At 37.5% G+C, this 27,959-nt stretch overlaps 1 protein-coding gene across 1 annotated transcript in view; it reads right to left on the reverse strand.

The window, feature by feature from the left end:
• The window catches only part of DEUP1 (deuterosome assembly protein 1), a 46,141-nt gene extending 18,399 nt beyond the window's left edge, over positions 1–27,742 (reverse strand). The window contains exons 1-9 of the mRNA XM_057399850.1: positions 27,552–27,742; positions 25,844–25,908; positions 17,836–18,007; positions 16,381–16,476; positions 10,334–10,468; positions 7,693–7,806; positions 5,165–5,377; positions 1,195–1,331; positions 468–573 (exon numbers count right to left, since the gene is read on the reverse strand). Coding sequence (XP_057255833.1) covers positions 468–573; positions 1,195–1,331; positions 5,165–5,377; positions 7,693–7,806; positions 10,334–10,468; positions 16,381–16,476; positions 17,836–18,007; positions 25,844–25,908; positions 27,552–27,662 — 1,149 coding nt within the window. The 5' untranslated portion in view covers positions 27,663–27,742. The remainder of the gene's footprint in view (positions 1–467; positions 574–1,194; positions 1,332–5,164; positions 5,378–7,692; positions 7,807–10,333; positions 10,469–16,380; positions 16,477–17,835; positions 18,008–25,843; positions 25,909–27,551) is intronic.
• Positions 27,743–27,959: the final 217 nt, after the last annotated feature.

A 27,959-nucleotide genomic window follows, 5' to 3' on the forward strand; every position in this document is an offset into this window, starting at 1 on the left:
GCGCGGCATAGATTGTGCAGCAGGTGACTGACTAAGCTTGCCCTTGTGCAGCTATCTGTCCTACTGACTTGTAGCAGTTGATCTGTTGACATATCTTACATTTGAGACCACCTACAAACTACTTACCTCCTAAAGCCTATTAATTACTTTTAGCCTTAGAGGGTTTATTATTTGCATGGTATTACTTGAACCACAGTGATGCTTGAGCATGGTCTCTTCCCTCACTTCAGTGAAGTAGCTAGCTCTGCACAGAATCAGAATGTCAATTTTACAGCTATGCACCTACCTCCAGAAATGCAACAATATATGAAAACTTTCTCATGTATGAAAACTTCATGCTCTCCTAAACCCACAATTTATCTCCTTCTCTCTTCTACATACGATCATACCCAAGGTCAGTACTTTTCTCTCTTCTAAAAATCCTATATTGCAATTAAGACCTGGAAATACTTAATGATATGAAATACCTCATTTAGCTCTTCTTGCTGGCATTCTTGACTTTGTGCCAATAGTAATAACTTGGTGTTTTTATTTTCTAGTTGCTCAGTAAGCTGTGCACAAAATGGCTGATGCCTTTAAATAAGAAATAAACAAAACATGAAACAAACAGAACATTCAATAACCTTTACCTTACAGCATCCTCTCTACAGTCTAAAACTGTGGAAGAGCTGTGTGCTGAGGAAAAAATAAAACAATCAAAGATTTGGCCTAAACCAGGTTGGATCTTGTGAGATTTCTAGAGATTAAGGACAATGCGAGTGCATGCAGAAAGAATCCTGAAATCTCTTGCAGGCTGGTATTTCCTATAACCTCAAATAGCTGAAGTAGATTAGATAAACCATAAAAAGATGAATGTTTTACTCAAGGGATGTTAGGGAGAATCTTAATTACACTATTTCCAAAGTGTTTTAATGCTGAGAAAATGGAAAAAGCCTGTAAACATATAAACAGAAATAGATTAAATGCATTGATTTGTAAAGATCTCAGCAGCATTAAAGCCTTTTTACAGAGCCTGCATCTATTGCTGCCATTTTGTTGTATATAATTGCCAATGAAAATGTTTATTCTAATATTGTTTAGAATCCAACATTTGAATCCAGAGTATCTTAAAACAGCTTTAATTTATATCAAATGTAAAAATAAAAGTTATTAGCTCAGAAGTACTTCTTAATTTAAATATTGTCTTCAACATACATTTCCTGCATATCTTTATAGTCTCTGATTTTCTGTAGTTCTGTATGCATCTGTTGGCATTCCAGTTGTATCCTTCTCCAGAGAGCATCCCGCCACTGCAGCTCATTCCTCATGTCTGAAAAGCCTGCCTCCATATTCTAAACAAACAAGCAAATACATAAATAGTTAAATAAATTTAGACGGCTCAAAAAGGTGTGTGTTAACACATCAGTTTCAATACCTGTATAATTTGGATGAAAGGACATACATGGTTTTATTATAAGTTTCATTTCTGCAAAAGACACTGCTTTCATGTCAGTTCTCTTTTCCAGAAATGTAATCTAAAAATCAGATGCTAAATATTCGTTAGCTCTTGCAATGTTCCCATGCATCTGCCTCTGAAACCATCATAGGAAACATCATTCAGAAGTTCTTCATTGTACTAAATGCATCTAAAATACATAGTTTGCTTGTTTCTCCACCCTAGAACATGCTTCACATGCAAGAATAAGTGCCACAAGTAACTTCCATTTTCTATTTTCCTAACGGCATTTCCAAATTGATAAGCTTGAAAACTACAAGGCTATAGAAAGGCAGGATTACGTGCATGTCTTTATTAAACATTTCCTGGAAGCTTGGAGCAGATCCATCTAGACATCTGTACTTAGCCACGGTGTGTGCTCAGTCATCTTCAAAACTAGTTCTATCTGCATGGAGTCAACTGCTTATTTAAGTGAATATCACAAAATTATTGAACTATCACAAAAAGATTCTTCTTAGGGACTCCACAAATCTTACCTCTATTTTGCCATTAGTTTCTGACTGATAATGTGGTAGACAACCTGAAGATCTATGATGTTACATTCGCATCACAAACTCTGAATTTCCACAAATATACCGAGAACATACTCAAGAACTCTGAACTATAACCCATGAATAACAAAAGTAGCAATAATAACCAGATTCTTGCAATAATAATATTCAGAGAATACTTATTTCCTCTCACCCAAGATCTAAAAGCATCTTCTAGATTAAACCAAAGGATTTTCCAAGGATGTTGATCCTTTGCCTTTAACACCATTACACTAAATCCGTTAGTATTTTTCATAGTTTCTTCATTTTATTTTAATATAGTTTCCATGTTTAAAAGCAAAAATAAAGTCTTTAAACTTTCATAAGACAACTGGAATCCAGAAATGACATTGCAAGCAAGGAACTTCAAAGGTTTGTTTTCCTTAGAGCCTTATATGAGAATGACCTTCCTTCCAAGAAGCCTGTGGGTTTTCTTTGGCTAAAAGGGCTGCTGCAGACAGATATGAAGTGCTTTTGCTGCATATATAGGTTCATTCATTTTATCCTTTGTTAATATAAGGCTGAGAGAGCTTTTTTAAACTCTGAAATGCAAGTCTGGGCATATTCATGTGAAATAAAGCTTAATGAACTGTTAAAATTCTCTGCAAGACTTGCTTATGATCATCTTTATGACTTCAACATTCAAGAAATAGTCACAATTATTTTATAATATATGAATTTGGGGGAGGGTTTTCCCCCTGATTTCATTCTGGGGCGGATAAGAGGAATGAATGCTGCACAAATGTGTGGTAGAATCCATATGTGACTGGAGTCATCAAACAGATTTACATAAATTGTATTTTCTTCTGTGAATTGTAATAACAGCAGGAACAACAACAGCCACAACAGCAGCCACGGTAATAATTGAAACAGAACTTCAGGTCAAGAATTTCACATATCACTGCAAAAAAAAAAATCATTTAGATATGTACCACTTACTATTTTAGGGGATATTTCCTGCATCTAGTTAAAACACCAAAAAGAAAAGTAATTTTGAACCAGAAAACTTTAGGTTTTGTTTAGAGAATATTTAATGGAATACAAATTTTTAAAGAATGTGTTTCAATCTGAAAAAAATTCAAAATCCTCTTTTCTTCCCATGTTTGATATCAAAAGGAAGTCTCAAAAGTTTCCTCATCAAGTCCTGTTCTAATACTACTCAAAGCTGTTCGTGGTGGATTGACCCTGGCTGGACTCCAGATGCCCAGCAAAGCTCTATCACTGCCCTCCTCAGCTGGACAGGAAAGAGAAAATATACTGAAAGGCTCACGGGTTGAGATAAGGGCAGGGAGAAATCACTCAGTAATTGCTGACATGGGCGAAACAGATTCAACTCAGGGAAGTTAATTTAATTTATCACTAATCAAATCAGAGTGGGGTAATAAGAAATAAAACCAAATCTTCAAACACCTTTCCCCCACCCCTCCCTTCTTTCTGTGCTCAGCTTCACTCCTGATTTCTCTACCACCTCCTCCAGAGCAGTCACAGGGGGATGGGGAATGGGAGTTATGGTCAATTCATCACACACTGTCTCCACTGCTCCTTCTTCTTCATGAGGGTATAGGGAAGATATATGAGGCACAATACTAGGCTTGCTGCCATTGCCATCAGCCTTCTCCCCACCTAGATTCCCATTTACCTCTCCCTTCTTTACCCACATCAGGTCCAGCTATTTCCATCCTCCATGTAGCACTCCACATAAACTTGCTTACTTCTTCTGGCTGACAACAGGCCTTGTGCTTCCTGCTTTCTCACACAGACATTCCTAAAAATATATCTTCTCTGAGCTACACCTTTTCACCATAAATTGAATTTTACATCGGTGTTTTCCGTCTGCAGCTATTTGCAAATGTGGCTTTTCTAACACAGCAGTATTCCAAGCTACCAGCACAGTTATTCTGCAACTTTCTGCCCTTTAGCTGACAATGTTATGTACATCTATCTCCGCTGCTACTTAAAATATCTTCAGTGCTTCCTACAGCTCCTGTATTCTATTCACACGATTCCAAAAATCCTCTTGCTTGAAGATTTTCTTTAAGGCTACAGCACAATAACACCTACTTTCTCTCTTGTACATCTATCCACCTGCTCCGATTGCCATGATTTCTTCCACTTCGTATTCTAATCCTACCACTTTTGATGGCAGACTTTCTAACAGGCCTCAAAACAGAGATTTTTGGTTGCATACCAATAACTTGTATACTAATGTCCAGATGAAATGTATGAACATCACGAGCTAAACTTGGCTGTTCAAACAACACCTGAAATTAACCTCCACAACATATATGTTAATTCACATGAAGTATATTGTGTATGCAGTTATAACTCTGCAAGGTTGCCTATAAACAGAAATAGATTATCCTTCTTCAGAAAGAATTGAAGTTACTATAGGCCACTCAATACTTTACTGGACCTTAAAGTGCTTCAATGAATAAGCAAACGCATAATTTATATTTGTTACAAGAAAAACACAGCAACGAGAATCTCATTTGTGATCTATTTCAAACATAGCTAATAAAAAAGTCTGTAAAGATCTTGTATTATCTTGGGCTTGTCAGAACTCATATATCAAGACCAAAAGAAGAGGCACAAATGGCTGTCTTCAGACATCAGTGCTATGCTGAAAAACGGTAAACTAGGGATAAGATAAAAGCTGAGGATTCTTTACATGGTTGGCAACTTAAAAATTCATTGACTTCAAAATCTTCCCTCAATAATAATAAAGTGTACCACACACGTTTCTATATACTTATTTACTAGCTATGTGGCAGGCACAGTGTACAACAAGGTGTAAATCAGATAAAGAGGTTTCATAGAAGTCATTTATGCACAATAAACCAAGTGAACTAGGCTGAGTTTTTGTAGATGCTATGGATATAGGAAAATTACAAAACCCCTAGATAAACAGACAAGAATAAAATATAGCACTACGTATCAAACATATTTCTGTTTTCTTTTTGAGTGCCACTAAAAAAACATACTGTTCACAGCTCATTCTGTGTTCCTGTAAATCATATATCTCATGTACAGATCTTTTATAAAGGCATCTCAGTACAACTTTTTAAAGTATATTCCTAAGTAACTAATTAACCAACATTAATCCCTCAGTCATCGGGGGAAAAAGAAAACCCATCATTACCTGGCACTGGTTTTGGTACATTTTTAGATCCTCTCGGAGTTTCAGATTTTCCTCTTCTAGTTTATTCTTATTTATTGCTATTTCATTCACAGTTGCCTTCAGTTTTTCAATCATCAACTCATCCATTTCACTTTTGGACTGGTCACAGGTAATTACCTCTTCTTGTTCGTGTTTCTTATTGCTTATTTGGAATTGATAATTCTGGGTCTGCTTCTACAGAGAAAGAAAATCTTTTAAATGAAATTCAGTAATTCTATGTAAATTGCTAGGACCAGACCATTCCTATTTAAAACATAAAGCTATTTCCATCTTCACCAGGATCTGCTTAGAAAAGATGGCACAATTGAAACAGCCTGCATAACTTCTCGAAAGGATTCTTCCTTTATTTAGTCTCATGTTCCTTGTCCTCAGTCAAAAAAGTGTTTCAGAGACTTTGAAGGGCACAGAAATTTTTCAAGGATATTTCTCCTCTGCTGTGTATTTCCCTACTACTTAATGTTAATTAGCCTCAAATGTGGAAAAGGTGATTCTGATGACCTACACAAGGCAGTTACCTATAAAAAATAATTTGAGAGAAACGTCCTTCTTTGATTCATTGAACTCGGTAGGAGTTGTGTGTGTGTGCGCCTCAGGATAGATATTAACCTTTGACTAGAGGCTAGCATTACATAGTTCATGTATAAACAGCTCAGTTACTACAGGAACTGCACTTTGATACCATTATCCTTAAACGTGGGGAAGATTCATCTGCACGTTCTGCAGAGTCCCACACTCCATTCAGTTTCATGTACTAATTAAAATCCTAAACCAAAACCTTCAGAAAACTGGTATTGCCAGGATTTGTGAACTCACAGGCCTTGAGAAGAATCATAATTGCTATGGCAACTGGGTTTGCTGTTTAAAAACTTATCTGGATAGATCCCCCTACTGGGACATTAACAAGCAGCAGTAATTTTTCAGAAGACTGAGAATTCACCAAAAAATGACAATAAAATATAATCTGGAAACCATATTTCATATGCAGAGATCAAGTGAGCAAGAAAATGTGTATTAAAAATAAATAGGGTTACAAACGCCGTATGTCATTGACAAGGACTGCAAAAAGACATGCTTTAGACAGTTTTTGGTGTACTTGATTATGTTCCCATAATTTGTGTTAGCTGAACACTCAAGTAGAACTGACCACTGGCTGCATAGCAAATGAAAGCCAAAAGAAATTTGGAGGTAAGATTCATTTCTATAGTGGACAAATTAAGGTCCCCTTGACATCAAGTTACAGAGTCTGACATACCAAACTGTTAAAACATCCCATGAAAAATACAGTGCACCCCAGACTCCAGCTGGAAATCCAACACCTCAGAAAAGAGGAATTTCAGACAAAGTCACAGGACCAGTTAACGCTTTCAGAACAGTTAAAGGGTAACAGTCCATCAGGCTTCTGTTTGATAAAGTAGTCAGTATTATGTTACAGTTGTGAAGAAAACTGTCTTCAAAGAAAGTTCACTGACATCAGTGAAAGCCTCAACAGAAAAATGTGAATGAGCATACTGTACTTTGACTTGTCTACCTAAATAATCAACATGCATCCCTCTAGTTTGGTCTTGTCAAAGTCTTGCTCCTTTAACACATTTGTAAGGAAGTTAGAGATACAGTATAATGCTTTCAGCATTGAAACCCAAACCTTAACTGCCATCCTTGGAAACATTAAGATTCTCTTAGGAATTGTTAAGAAAGTGTTTCACTAGATTAAGGTCCAATGATCTTGGTAACAGTGGAAAAGAGGATTACCAGTCAGCAATGTAATTGGCTTCCCCTTAGTTAATTTTTGAGCTGTCTTGTGGCCCAGTTCACTTGTAAGTTATTTTCTAATATTATTTTAGAGCAGGATAGGTCATCAAGACATCATTAAATCAATTTTCTGTTCTGCATTGGAAGGAATTAAAAAAATAAAAATATGCTAGATCAATAAGCTGTCTAAAAAAAGTAATAGAAAATTGGCAAGTATAAAACAATCAGGAAGTCAGGCAACAACTGAATGATAACTTCAAACTGAAAAGTATGATAAAAAAGGGGTAAGTGATCTAACAAACAACTCCAAGTTGTGATTTTGAAGTAGCATATAGAAAATTTTTGCATAAATGATATTAATATATAGTTACAATCCTAAAAAAAAAAAAGAGGGCTTTCTTAGATTTGAGGGAACTTTGTATTTGATTCAAGCTAGCAATGGCATGCAGTTCTTATTTGGTAAGATACTTTTCAATAACTTGTCATCACAATTAATTGCATATTAGTAAATAGCATAAAAGGTAAAATTATCCCCAAGCTATATTTAAAAAGGAAAAATTAACATGCATTACCTAAAGGCCTGCCTTGCCTAAAGCAATGTATTCACTACCAATATATCCATGTATTGTCAGATTCACTGTAAGTTTAGTGGTGTTCAGACTTTTTTAGATTAAGATAAAAGAACCATAGCTGAGCTAACAGATCATTTTCTTCCTAAAGCAGGAAGATAAGAATTTGACCTGAAATAAATTACATTTCTTGTACAATAATTTTTGTTGAGCATCTAAATAATCAAGATAATTTTGGCAGATTGTCCCCATCTTATCCCATTCTCTTGATTTTGCCTTAAATTCCTGGAAGACAGCAAAACAAGGCTAGTAAATATAGGGCAAAAATCTTGATCTAAATAACTTTGCAATTTGTATAGTTCTAAGAAAAATCCAGTTGTTTAATTAACACAGAATCTTTCTGTAATTTTGGAAAGGAATAAAAAAGAGCAATGATACAAAGCAGCCATCCAGTCATCCCCACCAGAAAAAAAAAAGTCTTAAAGATTGTTAAGCTGAAAAAAAGGGTGTTAATAATTGTATAAAAATGATAAAATATTTTAAATGACTTCCAGCGCTGTAGATCTTGGAGTTATGACTATAGTACACTCATTTTAGTGGAGGGCAGCTCCTGTGACTTTAAAGCTATATCAGTGTCAAGTAGAGTAATCAGCAGGAACTCAGACCTTTAATGTACAGGGTTATTTTGCCAAATTGGACAGCAGCTACTTTGAATAAGTTTTACTTCTTGCTCTCTTTACATTTGCTGCTTCTGGTTCCAAGTTCACCTAGCTTAATCAAAAACTTAATAAAGAAATTCTATCATATCTGATTTATTTAGTACTGGGTTTGCATTTGCATTTATGTCCCTATTTACAGTGTGTTTGAATTTGCTCTTAAGTTGTTCCAGATCTTATATGTTCACAAATAAATGTTAAAGGCAGTATCCTACAAAAACACATAGAACTCCAGTTACTAGAGCTGTTGTTCTTTTATTTTGAAGAATTACCAAATTAACAGTATACTGTTTTATACAGTGAAAACTGTAATACTTATAATCTGTTATAAGAACTTCCTTTTCCAGAATAGAAATGTTGATTCCAAAATAATTTTTACGATTGTTGTGTACTGGTGTATTTCCCAAATTAAAAAAAATAAGATTTTATGCCCTAAATTGATTTGCTGAAGCAAAATTGATTGCTTTCCAACATATAGGGGATACCACCTAGAGTTCTCAGTTTGACACTGAAGACCAAACACAAGAGGGATGTGGACATGCTCAAGTGAGTCCAGAGGAGGCCACAAAGATGCTCTGAGGGCTGGAGCACCTCAGCTATGGAGACAGGCTGAGAATGCTGTGGTCGTTCAGCCTCAAGTAGAGAAGGCTCTGGGGAAACCTTAGAGCAGCTCCCAGTGCCTAAAGGGGACCTATAAGAAATCTGTAGAGGGATTTTTTACAAGGGCATGTAGGGATAAGACAAGAATGGCTTTAATCTGAGAGAGGGGAGATTTAGATTAGACTGTAGGAAGAAATTCTTCACAACAAGGGTGGTGAGGCCCTGGCACAGGTTGCCCAGAGAAGCTGTGCCCCATCCCTGGCAGTATTCAAGGTCAGGTTTTATGGCACTTGAAGCAATCCGGTCTAGTGGACAGTGTCCCATGGCAGAGGGGTTGGAAACAGATGATTTTAAAGTCCCTTCCAACCCAAACCAACATATGGTTCTATGATATATTAATACAAATCCTCTCTTACAGCTTTCCTCATATCCGGTTTGGCATTTTAAACCAATATATATCATTCTTTTTTACAAGATGCGATACAAACGGAGTTTCAGACTCTTTAATGAGGATGGCTGGTTCAAGGCCTTACTAAAGCACTGCTGAGCTTAGTAGATTTTCAACATGGTAATTATTTTCTGAATACTAGAATTCGCTGAATATATTCCAAGCACACATTTTTCATCCTGCATAATTAATCAAATTACAGCATTGTGTTACATTATTTTCACATCTTAATTTTGACGAAGGTTATTCTCAAATTAGCTGGATCAGATAGCTTCACAGTAGTGATATATTTTGTCAATGATAGATATATAACCCATTTATTATTCTTGTATTAGCAGATGTTGGCTGCTGCGCTGCAGTCCAAAGTGTAGTAGCTCTTCTGATGGTAAGGACTCTTCCATGCGGAAGAGACAACAACATTACGTAAAGCTAGAATGTGTCTAGGATGTGTCCTGTTATGTAGGCAAAGTCATCTGAAGATTGCAGAGGTTAGTCCTGTATCTTGTGGAATAACATAGAAGACAGGCAAGTATGCTCAAATCCTTCTCCTCTGGGGTACTCTCAATCCCCTCATCCCCCAGCCTGTACTGAAATGGGTGTAACAAACAGTTTTCCAATACTGAATCCTGTCTTATCTAGCCCTACATGGTTGAGTTTGTCCTGAGATCTATAAAACTTGAATTAATGGTAGGAATTACATGACTGTACCCTGCATATGTAAAAGATCTCATGCCTTAAGAGATTATATTATCCAGTACAGGATAATATAATCCAGGATAATATATCCAGTAATCAGGAAAAAATAAAATCAATTTATAATTACACTTATGAAGAAAATTATCTATATGAATTCATAGAACTATTAAAAAAACTAATAAAACTTGGATAAAAGAACAAAACCTGAATCTTAAGATGCACCTTTTCTTGCTAGAGCAAGCAAATGATAAAATTTTTGTACAATTATCAGGAAATTAAAGTTCATAACTGTAAGCCACAAATTAGTCTAAAGGCACATTAAGATTAGAATATAATAACAAAGTATTCTTACCTGCAGTTTCTTGTATAAATTGCTCAGTTCAGATGGTGTCTCTATCCTTTCCTCACATTTTTCTCTACTTTCAACCTTTTTTTGTTTTAACTGATGTAACCGTAGCTTTTCATAGCTATGTGCCAACTTTGAAAGCTAAAAATGAAAGCAGAGTTAAACAAGCAGAATCTATCAAAGATAACCACTTTGCCAAATTTTTCCTTAAACTATAATCCCCAACTGCAGCTTCAGCATTCTAAATATTTAATCAGCGTAACAAAGAGTCAGTCCATCAATAAAGTTAATTTATTAAAGATGAACAAGAGTAAGCTTTCATATGAATGTTAACTAACTGTTCACATGGGGTAATCTGACAGCTGCTTATTTCTTCGGAAGTCCTTTATGGCACAGTTACCCACAGTGTCATTTCCTCCACTACGTCTATATGGAATGTTCCATACTTGTTTACTGCCATCTTGTGTTGACATTTTTAAAGGGTGCTTCACTACCCAGATGAAGGATTAGCATTAACGCATTTTAAACTTGAATGTATTTTATCATGAACATAGTTGAAATGTTATATGTGTGATGACTGCGTTCTTCTTGAATCATTAAGTGCCAAAGACCGTCTATGGGAATTAGACATTAAGTTCTGCCTATGGATCTTACCATGGAAGCAAGGCTTGGGAGTCAGAGGCAAAAGAATCAGAGGCAGAGAAGGAAGGGGACCAGTAGAAGTACCAGTCTCTTCAGAAGGTACCAGCTTCTTCAGAAAAACAATCAGCAGTGAGCTATACTGCACAAGCAAAGGGACTATGGCCATTAACAGGCTTGACACAGCAAACTGACATTTACTGGTAGAGATGTGTACATCTGGGTTTGAAATCAAAAAACAAGAAAATCAAGGATATTGACAAAGAAAGCACTAAAGATATGGTCTTGATGGATGCTGAGTGTTCTTTTCAAAGCTGACAACTATGAACACCGATCATGCTGTTATGTTCTTTTAGATTCAGGTATATATGACTTAAAAATTCTGACTCTAACATAAAGTTATTTGACTAGGCAAATAAAATCCATAAAATCTCATGGTTTTGTTAACTGCTCAAGTGAACTACTGTTTGGAAAAGAAATCACTTCCAAGGAAGTAATTGGAAATGGAATTGAATCCTATTAAACAGATGAGGAATAAGCAATTGAGATCTGTGCAGATAACAAAAGTGGTCAGAGTAGTCCAGAAAAGATACAGAACAGAAATTGGAGTTTAAAAATCATCTGGAAACTTCCTAGAGATATTTGAAATGATTTTGGGAACTCATACTATGGAACAGCAAAAAAGAATTGAAAAGATGACCAGAAGATAGATTGCCCTAGACTACAAAGTTTCATGAAATAGGGAGGCTGGGATAGAGTTAATTTTCTTCCTAGTAGCTGGTGCAGTGCTGTGTTTTGGATTTAGTCTGAGAATAATGCTGATAACACACCGATGTTTTAGTTGTTACTAGGTAGTGCTTAACTCTAAATCAAGGACTTTTCAGTCTCTCATGCTCTGCCAGTGAGGAGGGGCACAAGAAGCCAGGAGGGAACAGAGACAGGACACCTGACTCAAACTAGCCAAAGGGATATTCCATACCACAGCACATCATACCAAGAATATAAATTAGGGGGGAGTTACCCAGAAGGGACTGATTGCTGCTTGAATCAGGCTGGGTATCAGTCAGCGGGTAGTGAGCAATTGCATTGTGCATCACTTGGGTTTCCTGAATTTTATTCCTCTTCCTTGCTTTTTCCTATTATAATTATGATTTCTATTATCATTATATATTAATTTATTTCAATATTAAACTGTTCTTATATCAACCCATGGATTTTACCTTCTTCCAATTGTCTCCCCTATCCGTCTGGTGTGTGGGGTGGGGAGGAATGAGTGAGCGGCTGCATGGTGCTGAGTTACCAGCTGTGTTTAATCCATGATACCACAACAGGAGGTCCAGGGACAGATTTGCCCAACTTAGAATTTCTGAATGTAAATCCAGTAACATGTACGTACAGAGCTGAGATACCATCTTCAAAACAGAATCAAAAGTCTTGCAGGGAAGCTGCCTGTATTTGAAGTTGACCTTGCCAGAGAACACAGTTAAGATAAAATATTTAAAATGGGTCAGAGTATCCAGGTTCAAGCAACATGGAACTCATTGACTCTGGAAGAAATATATCCTTTTTCAAATAACAGGAGTTTTGTTCTTGAATATCATGGAATATGTGAACTGCCTGGGAAGAGCAAACTCACATGAAGTTATTAGACTTCATGTGAAAAGGTAAGGAAATACAGGATCCAACACTTCAGCAAACCAGTCCAAAATGGAACAGAATATCCAAAATGAGAATATATAATTATTTTAATATTAAATTAAAGAAAGTAGGATATCTCACACATTATTGTCTGGATGTTATCATGACCAGTAACTAGACTAAAATCCAAGATTCCTTCAATTTAATGCTAGATATTTGATTTAAAAATTACATCCAAGTTGTTCTTTTTGCGCAGAGCACAAGTGAGTTCTGGCATTTTAGTGAGCTCTGGGGTGGAAGACTTTATCTAAGTTTAGTAGCCATCCAAGCCTGAGTTACTCTGCATTAGAAAAGCTGCCTTCAAAAGCTTAGTCATTTCAGTTATCTGAAATTCTTGTCACAAACTGACATGAATTATATTCTAGGGGTGTCTATTTCCTTGATACTAAAGGAAGCCTGAGCTAGCTCAGATGTAGCCATCTAGCTTTTAAATGTGTAAGTGAGGCAATTAGTTGCCAAAGTGCTTAGAGCAAGAATGGACTCTTATTCTTTTGCTGAAGAATTTCTGTCATTTTCAAAAGGAGAATAACTACCAAACAATATTGAAAAAAAGTATGGAGAAAAGTAATGAAGATAAGCCCCTAAAGTTTTTGCTATTTAATTATGAAAGTGTTGTATATTTGCATGAGTGCAGCAGTGCGCCCTAAGAGCTTCAGGTAACATATCAGAAATTATTTCCCCAATACAAGAAAAACACTGATTTTTCTTCATTCAAAAGACACACAATTCAGTGGGAATGTTGGTTATTAAATAGCTGCTTTTATCAGGAGCAAGGTTAAAAAGCACAGAGGACCACAGAAGCAAGAGTATAACAGAGAGATTTGTTCTGAATAGGCTAGCATTCTGAGAGTGAGAAAAAGAGATCCTATTTGTACCAAAATTAGGAAGGAACAAAAATTGGGAAGGATTTTAAGAATACATCTGCAGAGAAAAATACAATGTTACTGGTAAATAGCAACACACCCATTTGTGCGAAACTAAATTTTAGCTTTTAAGATTATACAGCAGAGAAGGAGGTCTAACTTTCAAGTGAGGGTAAGAACCAAAAGAGACAAAGGAAATTTGGTATTGTCAGGGAAGCTTGAGACTTTAGGTATGAGTTTGTGCAGCTCAGAGTCAGGGAAACTGAAGTCATTCTATTGTAGACACCACAGCACTGTAATTTAAGAAAGAAACTGAATAAGGAGATGTGGCAAAAGCTGGCGGAGCAGAGCAAAATAGACCTACTGTCTGTCACAGGAATTTTTCTGGAATGAACTGGAATTGTTTTGACAGGCAAGTTTTCTGTTCATCACATAGAGAATCTAGGCAGGCCTCCTAACTTAGGCACTTTTCAGGATGGATATTTCATGAAGAAATGTGGTATGGTGAAAGGAGACGAATGGGAATTGGGAAAAAAAAATGCAAATGGCATCACTGCAGGAACCTTTGGTAAAATAAACAGAATGACTGATAGAAAGGAAATGTTTGGACACATAGACTGGGAAAATGATGCATATTCTTAAGAGCTAGAAATACAAACTTGTTGCATAAAGATAAAAGAAGAAGCAATCAGAAAATTCAAAGAAAGGTTAGGTTGTCTGAATGATGGGTAAAATGCAGAAGCCTGGCAAGAACTATAACCAGGTTTACAGAGAGAAGCTTGTGGATTAGGAGGTATAAGACTGTTAAAAAAAACCACAGAAAAAACAGATCATACTGACCCAAGGTAAAAAAAAAACAACAAAACCACAGAGAAAACAGATTGTACTGACCCAAGGAAAGGACTTACAGGTAATGAACAGCTTCACAATCAACATTTTGAAAGTTACAGTTTCCTAAAGTTCCCTTTCAGTGAAGTTCTGAGCAATAACACGTAACATAAACCCATTTTTAGCTTATGATAAATAAAAATTGAATGAAAAATATTTCAGCAAATGTGAAAAAGGATGAGAAAACAGATCTGCTGTATTTTAGGGGATAGTTCTGCATTGCTAAGAGTACTTTACAACTGCCATGTAAAAAGTCACAGTTTTTCATTGTATGGTGTTTATCTTCTCAGTGATCATGCTAAGATACTGTTTCTTTTCCTGTAATTTGTGTCAATTATAAAACAGCATTTATTTCTAGGTACTTCGCAAAATAATTTAAAGTGTTAATTATATAACAACCAAAGTATTTACTGCTTACACACAGAGCTGTTTGCCAAACCAATTTCCATATATAAAAAAAATAACAGAGAACATGCACTTAAAAGTAAGCTATACATTTAGTCATTTTATGGATTTGGGTGGTGTTATCACCTCTAAATGAATATAATGATATCCAATTCATGCAATCCAATGACTCCATGGTAAGTTTAATGACTGGGAATTTTTAATTTTAACACTAAACCCTTGGTAGGAGAATCTAGTGAAGGAAACAGTAGAATAGAAGGAAAAACAAACAAAAAAAAATGCAGAATTATGCACGTTAACTTGTTAAAATCTGCAAAACAGAATAGACTGAAGTTTGCAAGAATTTAGATTCATGATTAAAGTGGAAAATAATGAAGAGACAAAAGTACAGACACAGGACAAACACAGCTAAAGACTGTCACAGAATCACAGAATGGTTTGAGTTGGAAGGGGCATTTAAAGATTGTCTACTCCAAGTCCCCTGCAACAGGCTTCCACTAGACCACAACATTTTCCACTAGACCAGCTTGCTCCAAGCCCTGTCCTGCCTGGCCTTGAACACTACCAGGGGATGGAGCAGCCACAGCTTCTCTGGGCAACTGTAACAGCGCCTCAGAGCGCTCATTTAAAAGAAATAAATATTATTCCTTATGTACAATTTAAATCTCCTGTCTTCCAGTTTAAAAACCTTGGTCCTTCTGTTACTACAGGCCCTGGCAAAAAGTCTCTCCCCATCTTTCTTATAAGCCCTCATTAAGTACTGAAAAGCTGCAATAAGGTCTTCCCAGAGCCTTCTCTTCTCCACTCTAAACAGCCTAAACTCTCTCAGCCTTTTGTCATAGGAGAGATGCTCCAGTCCCCTGATCATCTCTGTGGCTCTCCTCTGGACCTGCTCTAACAGGTCCATGTCTTTCCTGTGCTAAGGACCCCAGAGCTAAACACAACACTCCAGGTGGGGTCTCATAAGCGTGGAATAGAGGGGGAGAATCATCTCCCTTGACCTGCTGGCTATGTGTCTTTTGGTGCAGCTCAGAACATGGTTACTTTTTTTGGGCTGCAAGTACACTCTGAAATAAATAAAGCCAAACCAAATTCCCAGCATTAATAGTCCAAGTTACTCTAGTTTTGATACTATGTTCCCTTATGGAGAGCTATCAGACCACATCAATAATCCCTGTAAATCAGGCAAACTAAACCCAGAAAAACTTGTGGCAAAGACATGATGAGAGCAGTTTAAGTCTAAATATTCCTGATGTGCATCAGAATCTTACTGAGCTGAATCTAATTATGTATTTTATTCATTCACCAAGGTTTTGGTTTATTAGTCAGGACATCAAGTATCTGCCTTTATAACAGATGTTGCAATCACATCAAAATCCATCAAAAGAATTTGGACATGTCACTACAGAAATGACACTGGAGCCTGGTAAGAAGCTGAAGTCATTATCATTTGTATGACATGATTCATCTTTCCCAAATCCATAAAGGTACATCTATACCATTAGGCATTAGGTTCTTTATAGTGCAATCATAAAATCATTAAATTGACAGTTTTCTTACCTCAGATTTCAGTTCTTGAAGCTGAATTTCATAATTCTGAGCCATTTCATATTTAGTTTTCTGTAAGTTTTCCAGTTTCTGTTGAAGTAGTCTCACCTACAGTTACAATAAGTATTCAAACTTACCTTTTCTGAAGTGTTCCAAAGTATATCATTTTTGGATTAGTAATTTGAAACCTTGAAAGCAGGCATGTGCTTAAAAGATAGGTGCTAAAAATATATACTCATTCAGTAACTTAATAACAAAACTGGACACCGCGAACCCACATTGTGTCAAAATCAAGTTAGGGATTTTATAGTAAAAAGTCTCACTGTATGCTTATGCTATGACTTAATGATAATACTGTATGAGCCTGTCATGAAAGACCATTTAATGCAGTTTTTCTGACCCCACTTTATGAACTGCTGTGCTCCATTAAGCAAGTTTTGCTTGAATGGCTTACACAACCCTATTAATGACTTTCAACTAGTTATGTTCAAATTATTGGGAGATACTGTAGTCTCATTTCAGCTTCCTAAGTAAAGTGCCATTTGAGAAATCTTGAATTACCTGAGTTGCACAGAGACCTGAGAAATATGACAAAGAGCATACATGACATCTATATTTTTCAGGTGAGAGCAGCTGGAAGATAGGTAGAATATGCAAAAATATTTCAGGTAACATCTCCATACAGGCAAATAAATTGATGCTTTAAGGACTGGATTAGATGAATTATTCTCTTGGCTTCTCTGGCTGCAGTGACTAAGGGCAAGTTCATAATTGCTCATTAGGGAGAGTTATTTCATTTTCAAAACTCCCTCTGGCAGTTCAAGACACCTAGCTCACACGATGATGCCCAACTGTAAACACCTAACTTCAGATGTCTTGAACTAGAACTGAATGTTGTGCTAGGATTTACTGATGCTTCTAAATGAATATTCAGAAGACAAGACTGTGAAGTACAGGCAACATCAGGTACACTGTGGCTGTCAGTTTGATAAGCAAGTCTTAAGTGGTGATACACTTTGGATCTTCACTCTTAATAATAAAATTATCATACAAAGACAGTATATCATGTAAAATAATAAAAATCAGGTGTAAACAGGAAATACAAAGATGTAATTTTCTGAAACTTTTTGAACTGTACATTTCTATTTAAAATTTTTGATGAAACTAGAAGTGTTGGCATTTAGAAAAAACATCACGTTATCTTTTTACAGGTAAACTGAGGATATTCAATTTAGTCTTTAGGGAAACAGAAGGAATATGAGACTTTCAATGACATTTTTACAATCACTTTTTGGAACAGAAGCACACTTTAAGGCATAACACTAAGGATAATTAGTGACCTTTAGAGGGTGTTTGGTATTTTTACATGCTAGAACAAACACATCTTCTTACAGAGCATTTAGAGCATACTATTAACTAACCACCAGAATAAATACTTTCTTTATAGAATGTGATATTCTTAAATACCTCTTGACCTTTTTGATCCAGTTCGCTTTGGGCACTCATTAATTCTTGATTCTGGATATCCATCTTTGCTTCTAAAACTTTCATCTTCCTTTCCCATTCCACTTTCTTGCTGTTTACCACAATATCAATTTGATGCACTAGTTCCGGAAGTTCAGTTTCACATGCAGAAGTTCTAATAATGTAAAAAACAGAGATTTATTTTTTCAAATACAGAATAAGGGAAAAAACAATTTTTTTAGTTACATTGCTAAGATTTTATTTTAATTCTAATGGAAATAATTACTTTTTCAATATCAGGAAGAAAGAAATGGGAACGTTAAATGATGCCTTCAAATGCAGGTAGAATCTCATTTCATCCATCTTTAGTTTGCCTAAAGTAAAAATCAGAGTATTTAACATATTCTGAACTATTTGTCTAGCTTAAATGCTGTTTGATATCCTTTTACTCCTTCAGGGATGAGCTGTGATGTAAGCGTAAGTTAAGTTGAAAATATCCAGGCCCAAACCTCAATGGACAAAGCTGGAGAAGCTGAATATTAAGTTGCTACTGGGCACAGGACTTCCCAGTAAGAGTACATAAGGATGAAAGCAGTTTGTTGTTAAACAGCCAGCTTTAAAGCAAAGCACAATACTTAATTGCTAGTTCAACTCTACACTGTTTTCCCATTTTGTGTGTGGAAAATGGACTTACATAACAAGGTGACTTGTATAATAATAGGAAGGTTTTATTCTACTACAAAGCACAGAAGTGCATTTTGAAAAAGAACTTCTCTTTGGGGGACTGTGTGGTGGATTTCATAGAGGTTTGTATAATATCTGAAACATATACATTTTATTTTTTTTCCATAGTTCTGAGGTTAAATTTGGAATACACCCCCTGCATTACAGCTTCATTATCAATAATAGGCAATGTCTTACTCTGTTGCTTCTAGAATATGATGTGTCCTAAGTAGCAGAATAATGATGTATGGTGAATTTATGCTATATTAGAAACTGCTTTTGTCTGGACAGTGTGAAGCAAAGTTTAAATCAGCTGATGTATACCATTTAGCACATATACACAAAGTATCTGAACTTTAGCATGGAGATTTCTTTATTCTAAATCCCTTTGATACCAACTTTGTATTTGATGATGAATAGAAATAAAAAAAAATGAGATAAGAAAGATACAGACTATAGAAAATTTGGCTCTGGATGCTTTTTTATGCAAGAGATTGTATAATTCTTTCTACTCTCTAGAACATTTTATTTGTAGAAAATGACAATTTCACATCAAAATGTTACAGTCTTTCTGGGGTATATGACATTTCTTTACTGAAGTTTATTGCCCAGTTAAGCTCAATTGTTTTATGAGCTGGTAGCTCCTCTCAACCTGTACATTTACAGCTGGCATTTTACATTTGCAATTATTTATTTAAAAGTCAGACTCTTTCTAGAACTCATGGATCTGTTCATCTTCCTGGGAAAAATTCCAGTTTGATTTTATTTTTATGTCATAATTAAAAATGTTTATTAAAATGTTCCTGTTTATTTTCCTAATTTACTGCTTCTTATCGAATTAACCTGGAATTCTAGAGTTTGGGAAAAATGATGTTTGAGACAATGTACACTCTTGCCTAATTCCTCCCCATAAAATAAAGAAGGGGAATTTTATTCCATTAACATTCAGAGGTGCTTTTGGACTGCTGCAAAGAAGGCTGAGCTATTGAACAAATTGCTTCACTATGTATAGGAGCCCATAAATTTTCTATAAAACTTTATTTCCATCTAGTCATTTGGAAAAAAAAGTCAAGTTTATTTTGTATCGCTGTGATTAATTACACATCACCAAACCCAATCTGTTATTTCTCAATCACTGAAGACTTTAATTTAATCTCAGTTTACTTAAATTGAGATATTAATTCTATATCAGAATTAGTTCAGACAATGTTTCTGATAAAAGTCTTTAGCAGACTTACTATTGTATCACTTGCTTTGTGTCATTTATCAACTTAATTTGGTTTTGGAAAAGTCATACACAGAACGTTGGCTGTAGATAATTTTATACTAAGCACGTATCTCACTGGAGCAAAAGAAAACCTTTCCCTGACTGTTTTTAACCAGTGGATTAATGTGTTCAGTTTTAAACTTTTGAGGGGTAGCATGTCTTTCATTTCACTTTCTGTAAACATTTTGTTCCCACACAATTGTTTTACAATCTCTTACCTGCACATCCTGTTCCCATGAGTTAACTGTCTATAAACTTTTCAACTTCTCATTTCTTTTTTAGAGCTTTTCTAATACCTTTGTCCTTACCTGTTCTAGTTTTAATTGGTTTACTTTTTTTTTTTTCTAAATAAGAGATTCTATTTATGTTACCTTAATCTACAGCTTTATTATTGGAGAGGGACTCTTCACTAGGGACTGTAGTGATAGGACAAGGGGTAATGGGTTAGAACTTAAACAGGGGAAATTTAGATTGGATATAAAGAAGAAGTTCTTTACTGTAAGGATGGTGAGGCACTGGAATGGGTTGTCCAGGGAAGCTGTGAATGCTCCATCCCTGGCAGTGTTCAAGGCTAGGTTGGACAGAGCCTTGGGTGGCATGGTTTAGTGTGAGGTGTCCCTGCCCATGGCAGGGGGGTTGGAACTAGAGGATCTTAAGGTCCTTTCCAACCCTAACTATTCTATGATTCTATGATTCTATGATTAATTTTTGTAGAAGACATACTTTTATCTTATCTTTGTCACATGTTCTTTAGTCATTGCAACTACATCTTGGCCATGAAAAAGATTATTCCCATTTAAAATCTTAAAATTACTGTTATCAATGGTATGATCTGATCTTTGTGCAAATTTCTGCATATTTCCCTTTGCAGCTATTTAGAGGTTAGTGTATCCAATTACTGCTGTATCTAAATGAAAGTACAAATATAGTCAGTGTTGTTTCCCCACTGTCAACTCCCTCACCCTTATCTCAACCAGTTACACTGTTAGTAAACTGTCAGTGGTACATCTGCTTTATCTTCCCTTTTTGCATTTGTCACAGTGTATTCACAGAATCACAGGGACATTAGGGTTGAAAAGGAACTTTGGAGATCATCCAGTCCAACCCCTCTGCCAAGGCAGGGCCACCTAGAGCAGGTTACACAGCATTCATTGTACAACTGAAGTTTAATCTACGCTTCTATTTCCTGATACTGTTGCATAATTTTCAAGTCTCTTCCTATTCTTTTTTGGTTTTGATTAGAATCCTGTATTGAATTCCCCGTTGATAGAGCCAACAATCGTATTCTTTCATAAATTTATCAACTATCCCTCTTGATAGCTAAACTGATGCAAAAAGATGTATTGTAACCTATTACTTTTTGTGATAATAAATTTAGCCTTCTGTAAAATGAGTTTCTTCACTTAAAATGGTCTCAGGATGCTGTGACATCATTTTGAGTTATGACATGCTCCATTTTCCTTTTAATAATATTACTTATCTCACTGGCATTTTCCCCCAAGGTAAAAGTGATGGCCACTGGTTATAATTGAATTGGTTCTTTCATTTATAAAAACTTAAATGGTATGTATTCTCTTGACTGCTGACGGTACACACCTCTGTGTGCCTCTATGTGCACAAGAAGTGCCTTTCTGATCGCTAATCAGTTTGCAGCCATTGTAATATCTCTGTGGCACAATGGTTCATTAAAATGAGCATAGCTATTTCCTTAAAATGAGCATAGCTATTATTTTATGAAATAATTGCCATAGAGACAGTCACACAGTGACAAAAGACCATGCAGCATGTGAATAATGAAGCAGGAACCTAGGAAAGGGTTAATGATAAAAAGCACAGCAGTGTGCCTGTATCTGCTCCATCCTAGGAAGTGCTGGAGAGGCTTTCAGTACCCAAAAGTAGCACAGAATGTCATTTTGTGTCACGAACATTGCAATCTTGCGTATGTTTTTTGGGGGACAAAAGAGAATGTGCCAAGCAATTAGGAGCTCTACTTTAGCAGAACTGCACTTAACCAAACACAGAGCCATGTGTTCAGAGGCAATATCCCTCTTGCCAGTGAGCCTTCAACTGCTGAGCAGGCTGCCAGCACAGTGCTGAAGAACATGTAAGCCAGCTAACGTGCTCCTCACTTTAAGTGACTGTGCAAACCAAGACTTCATGTAAGCAGCTGCTTTTACTCCTGGTAGTTGATACCACCATCTTGTGTGAATGCTAGCATGAAAATGCTTCCTTTCTTTTGTGGTAATGTTTCATATTGCAGCAGTGAAGCCAGCTCTCCAAATGTCTGCCCTTCTCGTGCCCATGTTGAAATCCCCTGTCTGTAGGTTGTGCTCTGGGTCAAGCACTGGTCCCATACACCCTGCATTTCATACCCTGCATGCTCAACTTCTGAACGCACTACACTAAAAAAAGAATTCCTTAGCATGGATAGGTGTCTATTGAATATACATTTTTTTGTTCTTAAGTGATGCATATTGCTTGTTTTGATAATTGCTACAGGAAAATGGAGCAAATTTGTTAGATTTACAGTATTATAATTAAAACTCAACATGATTTTCTATCATAAAATTCTTTAAAACTTTTTTATCAACAAAGCCTTAAAACTTCATCATTATGCTAAGCTTGGAAAGGCTTTTTAAATGCAAATATAAATCTTAATATCTTTTTAATGTTAAAACTGTTAGCAATGCCATCTTAAAAATTTAATATGAGTCACAGAATGATAATAACCAAAGTGCAAGCAAGTATTACACTGTGATGTACGGATCACAAAACAAAAATGCCCCCCCTTTGAGGGCCTGAAACTCATCTCGAAATAGCATTAATGATAAAGCAAGCTTGGATTCCCTCTGGGTGCGATATAAAATGGCATTTTGAAAACAGAAGATGAAGTGACAATGCATCAGGACTACCTTTTCTTTGATATTGCTCTAAGGACGTGCCCTTCCAGCCTCATGTAATGTCAGGTGGCAACACTTTGGTGAACCACTAGCAATGACTCAGCTATCTAATTTTAGCCTTCAGAAACAGGCACCTTATTACACGTCACATGTATCATCTAAATATTGTTATGCAAGTGGAAATGCAACTTCTAGCATGGATCATCGGGTTACCCTTTCAAATACCCTTTCGGATGTTATGGCTGACATCTTTCCCTCTTCAGTTTCACCTGTCTCCTTCAGATCATCCCGAAGAAAGCAAGTCCTGCAGCTGTGGCTAGAAAATCTTCTCTCAACAACTCTTGCATGCTTCTTAAACATAGAACTACCAATATATAAAAGGTAGTGTTGAAAAAAAAAACCCTTCCAAAACAGCTTCTCAGTCTATCTTCACCTTCTCTCTCTAATTCTTTACTTAGATCCTGTAGGTACAGCTGCAGCTGAAAAAGGAAAGCTGTACCCGAAGCTGTCGATTACTGCTACTGTTCTACTACCAGAATTACTCTGTATTGTGGTTGTGGTATTACAAATAGATCTGCATAGGGATGTCTTTGGCAGTTATCCCCACCTACTAGCATAGAGATACTACTAGCTGCTGTAATTATTAATTACAGGCAGGAGGGTTGGAACTAGATGATCTTAAGGTCCCTTCCAGCCCAAACCATTCTATGATTCTGTGGTCACTGGATGTGAATGTGGAAAACATGGAAAACTGATATATTTTGTTTAATATGTCATCAGGTAAACAAACACACAAAGGAACAAGTATTCCCCTAAAGTGAAGAAGTATGCTTATGGTCTTTTACTCATATGCATTCAGCATTCCCACCTCACTGAAGGCATACATCAAATGGATTCTTCATACATGGAAGTAATGAATTGCACTTAAGCAAGTGGCAGATCTTTTTTGCTTAGTTGCATTTACTTTGAAACAGCAGAAAACACAGGTATCTCCATTTTAAAGTGATGTAGGCAAGCTCTTAGATTTGTTTTATTCTCTTTCCAAATTGGTGAAAATAGAGATTATTCATATTCTGCTGTCATTAATGACTGTTTATCTTAATGTAAAATCTAAATACTTCCAAATTTAGACAACCCAAAATCCAGGTAACAAGTTTTGCCATCTCTGAGTCTTTATCACAAACAATTTTGCACTAGTTAGGCCTTTCTAGCTCTATTTATCTGTCCTTTTCTTTGGAGTTCTGCACAGATCAGTATTTTTCTGTTTGTTTCTCAAAAGACATAGAAAGATTATTATTGTCTATACACTTTAGAATAAAGTTGTAATTCAGAAACTGACATTCTAAGAAATGTTTGGTTCATGCTGTCAGTCTTTCTTTCATGCCTTCCTCCCTTACTACTCAGGTTTGCTGACAAATAGGAAAATATGCATGGCCATATTTAGGCTAAACAAGCAAAACTTATGCAGAACAACGTTAACAAAGATTTCCATCTTACATGGTTCATTCACTTGCCATTGATCCTTAACCCAGTTTCTAGACCAATATTGATTCATTTTATATTCTTTAAACTTGCTTTAAAAATAGGAAATATATAAACCTCTTGTGATACAATAGTCCTTTAGAATCTTCTATCCCAAAATTCCATTACACGAATTAAACCAAATTTATTTAACAATTTTCAGCCATACAGAATCACACACAGCTGTGGATGGATAATTTGTGACTTATGAATTCTTGCAGCTGGGATGTAATTGTCATGATTTCCACCAGCATTATTCGATCACCTTCCCAAACTGTAAAGCTATCTGCATTATCTCTGGAATACTCTCAGCATAGACTGAAATGAATATCTCCTGCCATTAGATGTGTATTTCAAACTACTCTTTCAGGTTCGTTTTACAGTTCATGGAAATAAATAGCTACTGAGAATAGCTGGTTTAGGATGGGACAAATCACTGTCTAGATTCATCTGCAATAACCTGAAATTTCCCATGTGTCAATTACAACAAAGGCAAGGCAGAGTCTGAACTCCTGAAACTGGCTTCTGTCGTGTTAAAATAGTACCCAAAGAATAGCGATATTTTGATTATTTTTAAAATTCAAGTTTTTATATGACTGTATTTACCAGTCATTTCACTAACAAAAAGTATGTCCCTTAGAGCCAAAAATAGGGACACATTGTTCAGAATATAATATTTTACTGCAGCAATTTTTTCCTATCATGAGAAGTGCACACATTGTTCTTCAGTACAACAGAGCACACTTTCAAATCCTATTAAAGCTTTCTTGGTCCAGAATAAGATGTGATAGAATATATATTTCTGTTATTTAATGAAAGACTTTACACTTAGTATGTGTCATATTGTCATATTATCTTGGACTGCTTCAGGGTAATAATGATAGATTAAACTATTTAATATGAAAAATGGGTAATAAGTTTATTTACAAATTATAATAGCTAAGTATTATATTTATATGGGGAAGTACTTTTTATATTGTTGTGTTCCTTGATCAGTCTGGACAGGATGAGGTATTATATCAAATCTCACCCATTTTTACACTTCTTTAGAAAGATGATCTGCTGTACTAATGTTTTTTTAGATAGCACTAAAATAAGTAAACTTGGATTATGTCAAAAGTGATGATCATGGTGTGATGAAAAATGCACTTAATAATTAGGAAGAACTTCTGTGGTTCTTACCTGTGCAATATAAGACCAGGGTTTTAGCAATCAATAGCCTTGTTTTTAAGATTTTTGAATGCTTTAAGAGCTGCTGTAGCCCAGCAACTTCAACTATTTTTTAAAACAGTTTCAAATGCCATTTCTTAACATCTTAATAAAACCCCACATAACTTTCATTTTCCCCCTTTGGTTCAGGTATGAATATATAAAAGAAATAATTAACTAACAGTCAGTAGATTATTGCCTAAAGCAGTAAGGTTTGCTGTCTTAATTATCACTAATCTCTCTAGTTTGCATAGAAAGCAGCAGGAGAAATTGAAAAATAATCATGTTTGCTTCTAAAATCAGTAATATTTTATGTTTCACATTTTTTAATAAACCCTCATAACTCAATCTCATTGTATATTCAACTCCCAGACACTAAGTCATTACTTACTTAGCGACAGCTTGTTCCTGAAATGCTTCTAAGTCCTGCTCCATGTTATTCTTAATTCTTTTAACCTGTTGAAATAACATAACTACATCATTCAGATACTTAAATGCATGCATTTACACGGCCAAGTAGTGCATACTGGGTAGTTCTATGCTTTCCTTTCAGTTTCTGTGATTCTTCCACTGCAAATAACAGGGGAATGTAGCTCTAATTACAGGCTGGAATGGGCAAGATGAAAACTTCTGAGGTTAGCTCAGCTCAGTGTCAGTAACTCTTGCACTCAGTGCAGCACTGAGATACTAGAGGAGGTGCGAGCTTGAGGATAACCCTGGATTTCCATCCAGGGAAGTCTGCTTTGGGTCATTCTCCGTTGTGTGATGTCAGTGATTTGCCAAGACACATTGGAACATAAAAATGTAAGTATGTACCAGACCTACGGCTGCATTCATCAACACACCCCAATTAATCTATACCCAGGCTATACTTGCTCTCCAACACAATTTTGGACTCCTACTGATGATTCACTCCTTTACTCAGCAGACGCAACACTGAGATACACAAGTACTTTGGCAGAAAGATCAGAACATGCCTGTTGCTGGGGCCACTCCAGTTCTGTGGGTTCAGCTGCACACAAGGACGTGGGGCAAGCCTGGCATGCAAGAACAGGAACCAAACACATTAAAGCCCGAATTCCTCGTGGTGGTTAGCAGAGGGGCTCCCAAAGGCATGGATACCAGTACAGACAGATGTGTGGACTCTGCCACGTGGCACTGCAGCCTTGGATCCACAGGGCACCAGCACTGGAGGTGACACTGACACAGGGCAGTCACGGCTCTAACAGGGCACCCAGCACCAGAGGTGACACTGCCACAGGGCAGTCACGGCTCTAACAGGGCACCCAGCACCAGAGGTGACACTGCCACAGGGCAGTCATAGCTCTAACAGGGCACCCAGCACCAGAGGTGACACTGACACAGGGCAGTCACGGCTCTAACAGGGCACCCAGCACCAGAGGTGACACTGCCACAGGGCAGTCACGGCTCTAACAGGGCACCCAGCACCAGAGGTGACACTGCCACAGGGCAGTCACGGCTCTAACAGGGACCAGCACCGGAGGTGACACTGCCACAGGGCAGTCACGGCTCTAACAGGGACCAGCACCAGAGGTGACACTGCCACAGGGCAGTCACGGCTCTAACAGGGACCAGCACCAGAGGTGACACTGCCACAGGGCAGTCACGGCTCTAACAGGGACCAGCACCGGAGGTGACACTGCCACAGGGCAGTCACGGCTCTAACAGGGACCAGCACCAGAGGTGACACTGCCACAGGGCAGTCACGGCTCTAACAGGGACCAGCACCAGAGGTGACACTGCCACAGGGCAGTCATGGCTCTAACAGGGCACCCAGCACCTGAGGTGACACTGCCACAGGGCAGTCATGGCTCTAACAGGGCACCCAGCACCAGAGGTGACACTGCCACAAGGCAGTCATGGCTCTAACAGGGCACCCAGCACCAGAGGTGACACTGCCACAGGGCAGTCACGGCTCTAACAGGGACCAGCACCGGAGGTGACACTGCCACAGCACCACCACCCTCGGCTCCACGGAGCACAGGAACCGGAGCAGCCCTGGCTGTGCCGGGCACCTGAGGAGCCCGGGGCACTCCCGGCACGTCCCGGACCCGAGGCTGCCCCTCCCCTCCCGTTACCTGCCGCTCTCCCCCCGTCGCTCTTTTCGCCCTCGATGTCTCTACGGCCGCGGGATGGGCTCCGCAGCCCGGTCTCCCCCGCTGCCCCCTCTCGCCCCGGCTCCCGCCCATGGCCTCCCCTGCCCGCCGCTCCCAGCGCCAGTTGTGGACGGTGCCGGGCGGCTTCTCCCGTCGCCGTGGTAACGCGAAGGGCGGCCGGGCGAGGCGGGAAGGCGGAGGGCGGCTAGGGCGAGGCGGGACGGCCACGGCGCAAGGCAGGCTTCGGTTAGGGGCTGCCACAGGCTCCGGATGGGTGCCGGAGTGGCGGCGAGGGCTGCCGGGGTCTGAGGGGAAGGCGGAGGGGCTGGGGCAGGGCCCGGCGGGCTCGGGAGGGACAGGGCGGCTGCTGCTTGATGCGGAGGGAAGGAG

This window comes from Pezoporus wallicus, unplaced genomic scaffold, assembly GCF_028554395.1.
Source record: "Pezoporus wallicus isolate ANWC-B61680 ecotype Strahan unplaced genomic scaffold, APGP_CSIRO_Pwel_v1 scaffold_6446, whole genome shotgun sequence".
In the NCBI taxonomy this organism is placed as follows: Eukaryota; Metazoa; Chordata; class Aves; order Psittaciformes; family Psittacidae; genus Pezoporus; species Pezoporus wallicus.